General features: G+C 45.0%; 1 protein-coding gene across 1 annotated transcript; it reads right to left on the reverse strand.

The window, feature by feature from the left end:
* Window positions 1-2,635: 2,635 nt before the first annotated feature.
* PIGH (phosphatidylinositol glycan anchor biosynthesis class H) lies at window positions 2,636-8,252 on the reverse strand. The gene is made up of 4 exons (XM_042866450.1): window positions 8,076-8,252; window positions 6,517-6,726; window positions 5,296-5,379; window positions 2,636-3,214 (listed from the first exon to the last, which is right to left on the reverse strand). The coding sequence occupies exons 1-4, from the start codon at window positions 8,250-8,252 to the stop codon at window positions 3,113-3,115; spliced, it is 573 nt and encodes a 190-aa protein (XP_042722384.1). The 3' UTR covers window positions 2,636-3,112.
* Between the last annotated feature and the right edge of the window lie 603 nt (window positions 8,253-8,855).

Below are 8,855 nucleotides of genomic sequence, written 5' to 3' on the forward strand. Positions count from 1 at the left end.
CATAGACATACCTGGAGCAAAGCTCCCCGTCTCCGACTCTTTGATTCTGTCTTTTAACTTGGCTTGAGCAGATCACTGAAGTGCAATGCCACATGCATGGGACGTCCCAAAGATAGCTAAAAAGATTTTCCAGACTTCTTCCTGCGATACAGTTTCTCTTTCATTTCTTCAGTTCACATTCTCCAGACTCTATGACATTTTTACAGCATAGCCAGAGTTCCCAGCAAACTGTTGGGTCCAAGTCTGCCCACTCTGCTGAGATAACTTCTCCTCTGACACATTCTTCCCACAGATCAGCAAATCTTCCCACTGCTATAAATGCTCTTCAGTGTTCTCAATCATTTCTAATCCCCATGAAGAAACACACCCTGCCCAAAGCAGGTCTATAGGCAGCTCTGTACCCAGCTCTAAGTGTGCCACAAGGTTCAGCCAAAGGACCTCCACCACAGCCACATCTCTGGAGCCTGCTTCTGCTGTCAACAGCCTATTTCTGCCTCTTCCCCAATACCCCAGCTTTGCCTGGACTTGCCACCGAACATCAGGTACAGCATCCTTAACCTCAGAGGCAGACCTACAAACTTGCACTGCAACTGAACCAGACTTAAAAATCCAGCCAACACCATCATTTAAAGCATCGGTGAGAAATGAAACCACAGAAGAAACTGAACACCCAGACAAGGTTGCCCAAATGCCACCGTGCATCCCCAAGCCACTGCCCTTCGCTTCAACAGCCAGAGTACTCCTGTCAATTGAGTTAACCTGTACGTTGCAGCACAGTGCAAAAAAACAAACAAAAAAACCCACATTACATGTTGATGATGTTGATGTGCTGCCATGTCTTAATTCTACGGAATGTACAAATCAATAGCACAGTGTTGTATGGAGATTGAGACCAAGGCTTCTGCCAGCTTGCTAGTTTAGCTTTTGCTTTTCCCAATATCTCAATTGCCTTAATTAATTTAATAAGAAATCATGGAGGAAAAAAAAAAAAGAACAGAAAAATACCAGTTAAAAGTTACAGTAACTTTTAAATAATCAACTAAGAACTTCTCCACATTAACTTACTTTATTCACACAGTCATTATTATAATTTTAATTTATAACATATTTTTCTCATATTCTCATAGTAATTGATTTGGCTCTTTTGAATGAGGTTGGAAGCAAGCTCTGCTCCAGCCCCCAGAAAGCTTCCAGAAAGAAGACTCCATCTTCTTTACAACCTCCCTTTAGGTACTTATATACGATTGCCCCCAAACCCTCTTTCCTCTAGGCTTAAAGCCCTAGCTCTTCCAGTCTTTCTTCAGGCTCCAGCTCCACGCCAATGTAAGCAGCCCCTCACTGTCCGCAGAATCACCAAGGTTGGAAAAGACCCACAAGATCATCCAGTCCAACCATCTACCTATCACCAATAGTTCTCACTAAACCACGTCCCTCAGCACAGCGTCCAAAAGTTCCTTGAACACCTCCAGAGTTGGTGATTCCACCACCTACCTGGGCAGCCCATTCTAGCACCTGACATGCCCACATACTGGAGAGCCCAGAAATGGATGCAGCACTTCAGCTGTGGTCCTACCAGTGCTGAGGAAGGGGGAGGGATCCCATCCCTTGAACTGCTAGCAATGCATCTCCCATGCAATCCAGGACACTCTTAGCCTTTTTGTACTAAGGACACACAGCTGGCACCTTTACAACTTGGTGTCCACTGTGACCTCCGCATCCTTTTCTGAAAAAGAACCAGCATGTACTGGAAGGAACAGCACAGAGTAATTCCTCTCCAGGACCGTTTGTTGAGCTACAAGAGGTTCCTGCATACCCATCTCTCCAGCCTGTCTGGGTCCCTTTGGCTGGCAGCACACATCTCTGACATATCAGCCATTCCTCTGAGATTGTGCCATTAGCAAAATTCATCAGCACTTGTAGGTGCATCCCACCAGGTTCCATGGACTTACAAACATGCAGTTTGCTTAAGTATTTTCTAGCCTGATCACCTTCCATCAAGGGTCTTCCTTGCTCCAGAACTTTCCCTTGCTATCTGCAACCTGGAATTCCTGAAGTCTAGTCTTTCTAGTAAAGACTGAAATGATGAAGGCATTCAGTACCCCATTCTTTTTCAGGTCTTGGTGTTACCACACCTCTACACCATCCAGAGGTGGCCTCACATTTTCCTTGCCTTTTTGCTACTCAAGTACTCACAGAAGGCCTTTCTGTCGCCCTTGGCATTTCTAGAAAAATTCAATTGCAGATAGGCTTTGGCTTCCCTAACCACATACCTCACATGGTGAGACAGTCTCTATATTGATCCCAGGCTACCTGTCCTCACTTTTACCTTTCGGTATTTTAATTTTGCCAGGAATAAATTGCCCATTCATGCAGGCCTCCTGCCATTTTTGCTCGACTTTTTACTTGTTGGGATGGGCTACTCACGTGCTTGGAGGAAGTGATTCCTGAGTGTCAATCTTGGACTCTTCTTCTCCCTAGGGTCCCATACCATGGGACTTTTTTTCAAGCAGATTGCTGAAGAAACTAAAGTATCTTCTGCTATGCTTAATTCCATAAATATAAATCAAAGCAACAGTATATTCTCATTTTCTGTCATTCTCTATCTGAAATTCCCCATTGGATCAGGAAAACTTACTGAGCCAGCCCACCTTTGTTTTGATACTCTTTCCAAGAAAAGATTACAAAGAAACTTAAAAAAAAAAAAAAAAAAAAAAAAAGTAAAAAAAGGTTTTTTTTTCTGTCTTCCCAAGGTTACAATTTGTTTTTGTCAGAAATCTCGGATCCATGAAAGAATAAACATTTGCTGCCTATTTTTGTCTCCCCTTCCAATACCTTCTTCCATAGATGCATGGAAAAACCTCTTCTGTTTGACTCTTTCATAAGTGTTGCTCACCTGCTTTTCATAACAGTCAATTTCTAGGTTCACTTGTGCACTTCAGCTGACATCTTCTATAACAGCTCTGTGAGTCTGTGTGGGCTGTTATCTATAATGTCATTCTTACAACTGCATCACATTCTAAACATTTAATTTTAAAGAGCCATAGGTCAGATTTGCTTGCTTTTCCATACATTTCTCCAAGTCCTGCTGCAAGTTATCCATCTTGAGTATTTATTATTTTACTCCATCTGGTTGTGAAGCTGTTTTTCTCTGATCCAGGATTTCATGACAACTTTTGTACACTTCTATCAAGCAGTCCAGACGTGGTTTGGAACTCTAGAAGTCAAGCCAAACAACAGAGAATCACACTGTTAACCAGTTGTAAAAAGGAGATTTGTCGGACAGAGAAAGGAATGTGGAGGCAGCTGACACAAAGCTGATGGATAGAAGCATACATGTATAAGGAATGCAACAGTAAGATATCTCTAGTTACTATCTCACATTAACTCAACTGAGAATAGATTTCCTTTTTACATGCTCATCTAGAATTCATCAAATTCCAGGAGCTTTTTAATGTAAGTTGTGACAAAAGAATCAGCCACATCAGCTCAGGGATGAAAAGCACCAGTCCCCAGAGCTGTCAGGTTAAAACACACAGCACCACTCTCCAGTCAGCCTGAATCTCTCACCAAATCAGAGATCCTCTCCTTTCAACTCACAATGTACAGTGAAAATACAGAAGAAAATCCACATCTTCCAAGCCATTAGCCTATCTGTGAGACAATACTCCCTCAACGATCTCCACCCTGAAAAAATGACCTTCAGAACAAGGAGCTTACATGCTTGGCCCTTAGCCACAGCTATTACTGTCAACAAGAGGACAACTGAAGGTTAACTGAAAACATCAATTAATTTCACACTAATAGAGGAATGGTAGTCAGAGAATAATGATTCTTCATCATTCCTAACCTGGATCAGCAGGAAGATGAAAGTTTCCCAGTTCTGGGATCCCTATGGCTCCATGACTATTGAGATCTCAAAACAGCATTACTGTGTAAAGTCCATTTAATGCCTTTCTTTGCAACCATTGCTTAAGAGAACAATAGGTCAACTCAGCACAGAAGTACTCCTGGGTGCAGTGACATGTTAAGTTGTGTTTCTGAGAGCTGACATGCCTTAGAGGAGCAAAGACCCACTGAAGGAGATGCAAGAAAGTTACTAATTACTGCTCCTTCAAAACTAAGTAACTTTAAAGTGAGAATTACTGGCAGGTAACGAACTGCAAACTGACACAGCTCTTTCTGTTAATCCTTTGCTGGTGGAATCAACACTGCCAACATTAAGATATTTCCAAAGAAATAACACTGTTCAGACTTGAGTTAAGGAGGAAAAAAAAGAAAAAAAAACAGGGAAAAAAACCTAACACACTAATGCCAGGAAGCTGGAAAGGAACACAAATCCTGAGTGCAGCTGCCTGGAATACACTTATTGTGAATTCCTTGGACATACATGAAATACTTCATTTATTTTACTGTTAGTAAATGTCTTCACAATTGTGGGACTGAGTCAGTTGTAAATATCTATGGATTAGTGCACTTATTCCTCTAAGTATTTAGCTGAAGACTTAACTGTATCCAGTCATAAATTGCATTTGACTACAAACTGATATTCATGAGCAGCTGGTGAACAGAGAGGAAGATAAACACAACATCAGCAGTCTAGAATATGAGGTACATCTGTACTCCTTACTTACACTCAAGGATCAGTGTATTGTTGAGTGAAGTACACACAGAGAGAGAAAGAAATTCCATCCCCAAAACAGGATTATGAACAGCCAAAACAGGTTAGCAAGAGAAGAGAAAGGACAGAGTATGAGTAAAGCAGGGTATGAGATAGACAGGATGTGACTAAAACAAACAAGTTATTACACATTAAGCAAATTGCTTACAGCTTGTACTGTGATCTTCGTCAGCGGTTGTAGGGGAAGCTATCATTGTAAGCCAAAGAGATTTTTATGAAATCTTTTTGGCACAGATTGACGAGAGATAAATCAGCTATGGCAATACAATTACAAAGGTAACACTGAGCAAGAGATTACACAGAAAGCTGTGCAAGTCCTCATTACCATCAGTGAGCCAAAGACTTCCAGTTCATGCAATCTACTGGTCAGATTCAAAACTACATAGCGCCCTATTCCTAGCATGGAGGACCAACAAACAAAACTTCCCTGGTACTTAATTCTGTGAGACTGGAGTATTGCTCACAGCACACTGCTGTAAGATCCAACTTGAATGTGCAGTCGGAGAAAGGCAGCTGTAACCCTTTGTCCCACGTGTGGCAGAACAAAGGTACGCCAAGGCATCTGACACACACACAAAACACAGCTTTGTACTGCCTCGTTATTCAGTCACACTCACCTGAAAGAGCGGCACAACCTCAGACACTCCCTGAGGATCCTGAGGGTCGCACAGGAGGATGCACAGGTAATAGATAACTTTTTGCTACAAGACAAACAGAACAAATAATTGAAGTTTGAAAATGCTATCAAAGTGCCTGGAGTCATCACAGAAAGAGCAATTGCTTCAGCTCATTGGGCTGAACAAAATGTGCGACATTTTCTAAAGATAAAACAGCAGAAACATCAGTGTTTCAAGAGGGTAAAAATTCTTGCTACAAGGTTATGAATAAAGCAGCTTGAAATCAGTCCCTTTCTCTTTTTTCCTGTGTTCAGCCTTAAAAATATCAGGATGGTTTTGCTCCATGAACTTCTCATTTTGAATTGAAAAGGTTGCAGGCGGATTTTCAGAAAACCCATCCTTTCTGTAAAGCCATTCTTCACCCAAATCTACTCAAGTTACTGAAGTTCAAGATATTACTAAACATATAACAACAAAAAACACAGGAAAAAAAACAACAAGCAGCATAGGATTTAAACATTCCTGCTGACAATGCCTTTCTCTTATTTTTTTTTTTCATACAAACCATTTTACTAATTACCTGTTTTGCCTTTCTAAGAAGTTATACAATGCTGGACCATGTTGAAGATTGTGGAGACTTACTAAGAATTTGTTTTCATCTGTGATGATTTCACACACGTCAGTGACATTGTGTACAACCTCAGTTCTCTGTAACCGTTTGAACTCAACAGTGATGGTGGCACAGCACACCAAGTCTTACATAAAACTGACAAGCAAGTGCAAAGGCTTTTCTGCCTCCTTGCATATAATGAGAAACCTTTGTTTCCTTTTGCTAGAAAACTTTATACAGACCTATGCAAATCTCCATGTCTTCCCAGAGTGCTCTTCAGGCAAAACAACTCTCTTTTGGGTAAGTCTAGCAGAAGATGACTTCAGACTCACATACGTTAATCTGTTGGATTTATGGGTGTCACTTTAAAGAGCTATCACAGTTGCCTGCTTCAGCCTTCTGTGGAAGTTACAGCTTTCAACCCCCCCCCTTAATGTAAGCAGCTTGGTGCAGTATGACTGCCATCTCCCAGTCACTCCAGAGCACAGTCAAGTCTACATATTTGTATTTATGCAGCTGTATTCAATTGCAATGCCAAACCAGTCCTGTGAAAATACGTGTGATGAGCGCACCTTCAAGAAAGGTGGGTACAAGAAAGACAATATGATTACCATATGGATGGCTTCATTGATAACCACATCCTTCACTTGGCTCATCTCAATGAAGGTTATGCTCTCCTTCCCTGAAGCGTAAGATGAAGTCACCTGAATGCCAAGTGAGCCGATGACCAGTAGGGATTCCTGGTCAATTTTCACAAAGTGCAGGTAGATGATGAGGCCGATCAGCGTGAGGAATATAGCGGCAGAAAGCACCATACTATTCTGTAACACAAACCAAGCAAAGACAGGGCTCTAGTCTTAAAATTAATTGAATGTAGAGTATAATTTTACGTAGGTGATTTTATGTAGGTGGAGTCCATTCATTCAAAAGGCTGGCTGATATATGCATGATGGATTTAAGTCACCAAACATCACCCTTCATAGGATGGTCTGAAAGAACGACTGAAAATGAAATCAGCAAGAACACTGTATTCCCTTGTAAAGTTACTGGATAAATCCCATCCAAATGCAGTTGTATACATCATTGACAGTGTATTATACAGGTATCTGTAGGGATAGAGAAATGCTGTTAAATGTTTACTTGAACTAAGCTTGGTGATTCAAAGAAAAATCTTTCAGCAAAAAACCACTGGCCTGGGCCTATTGAGGAGATTCAAGTTTTCTTCTTACCATGGCAAGTCTAAATTCATTCAAACTTTGCCTCTCTCCTTGTCTTAAACATCAAGCTTGAGAATGTCTGCTTCCTCCTGTGCTTCACCTGAGGACAAACTGTTTTTTGCATGCTGCAACCTTGGGCTTGTTGCTACATAAAACAATACATAAGTTTACAAATATATGTTCCACAAGTCATCTTTTTCTCAGTAAATCAGCAGCATCAATGAAGGACCTGGTAACGAAGCCTGAAGGTTTTCAACCTATAGCTGCTTTTGGGATCTGTTTCAGAGAGTACCAGGCCACACACTCATCAGCCCGAGTTAAACCTAACACTTCCTAAGGGCTAGAACTGCAAGGCTTTACCAGAACGGCACAGCTCTGCCATGCAAGCAGCGCACAATAGACTCTATCACCATGTGAGGTGATAAGAAAGAAGCCGTGGCAACGTACAAAGAGAATGGAAACAGAGCTTTTCCCACAGTTTGTTGTCATGGAAAGGCAGTCATGAGTTACAGGCATTGAAATCCACCCGGTTTGCTGGCAGAAAGGAATGACTGCAGCCACACGCGGGCCGCAGGAGCATATGTAAAACCGAGTTGGACGACAGCGGGCGGTAGCTACCGCATAGCGAACCACTGCCAATTGACTCCCGCTATCCTTCCTGCCTTCGTTACACAGGAAAGACCGCTGAGGCAAAACGGAAGCGCAACAGCCGCAGTGCGGCCGCAGCTCCCGCCCCGCACCAGCAGAGCAGGGCACGGCGCGGCTCGCTCGGATCCGCGGGCAGCCCCGGATTTGCCCGGCAGGGCCCGCGGGCAGCCCGGTCGCCTCGGCAGGGCCCAGCAGGCGCCCTCCGGGACCCGAGCGCAGCGACGCGCAGGGCCCACCTGGAGGCGCCCGCCGCCCTTCTCCGCCGGGGTCCCCACGAGGAGCCAAGCGGGGCGGGGCGAGGGTACCTGGCAAAGCACGAAGAGCCCGTAGGCCGCCAGCCAGACGGCGGAGGTGACGGCGCTGAGCGAGCGGAGCTGCAGGCGGGGGCAGCGCACGGCCAGCTCCCGGCAGGAAGCGCTATGCTGGCGGCACCGCAGCGCCAGCGGCGCCCCCGACGCCGAGCGATAGCGCCGCTCCTCCATCCGCACAGCGCCCCGCTTCCGCCGGGAAGGAAAAAGAGGGGAAGGGAAGAGGCGGGCGGCGCGTGCGCGGAGCTGCGGGAGCCTGTCTGCCGCCTGGCTATAAGGGCTGCGGTTGCGTTGTTCTCCTGTGTGGCTCTCACCGTGACGGAGCGGGGCAGGCGTTTTCCCCCCGCTTGTCCCCCTCCGGTACCAACTTTCCGTGTGCAACTGCCTGCCTTCGTGGCGGCTGCAGAGTCCCTGCGTGGGTGCCGTGTAAACAAAGGAGCGGCGAAAACGGAGGCCGAAGGGGTGAGGGCAGAACCGGTGGGAAAAAAAGCCTGCGTAGGCTGAAAATGGGACGCTAACATTAGAGACGGGGCCTGCGTGTTGTTACGAGGAGAGCAGGTGCTAAAAGTGACGGCCGAGGAGGTGGGCGCGGGGCAGGAGCTGGCGCCGTGCGAGGCGACGGAGCGGAGCGATCCCTCGATGAGAGGCGGGGAGCCGCCCCGTGCCACCGCCGCTCGTTCGGCTCTCCTCAGAGCACGTGCATACGCGTATAGAAACTTGAGCTTCGGCAATACCAAAGTGCCGGCTCCTGCTCTTAGGTCACCGCATCCCCGCCCA

This window comes from Lagopus leucura, unplaced genomic scaffold (assembly GCF_019238085.1).
Source record: "Lagopus leucura isolate 7727_CA_CO unplaced genomic scaffold, USGS_WTPT01 Super-Scaffold_1, whole genome shotgun sequence".
Classification (NCBI taxonomy): Eukaryota; Metazoa; Chordata; class Aves; order Galliformes; family Phasianidae; genus Lagopus; species Lagopus leucura.

Bases quoted from the DNA above. Each gene is read 5' to 3' on its own strand.
- PIGH (XM_042866450.1), bottom strand. From the start codon at position 8,252: ATGGAGGAGCGGCGCTATCGCTCGGCGTCGGGGGCGCCGCTGGCGCTG. The intron at 6,727-8,075 runs GTACCCTCGCCC...TTTGTGTTACAG, and splicing joins GGCTCTTCGTGCTTTGCCAG to AATAGTATGGTGCTTTCTGC. The intron at 5,380-6,516 runs GTAATCATATTG...TTTGTCTTGTAG, and splicing joins TCAATGAAGCCATCCATATG to CAAAAAGTTATCTATTACCT.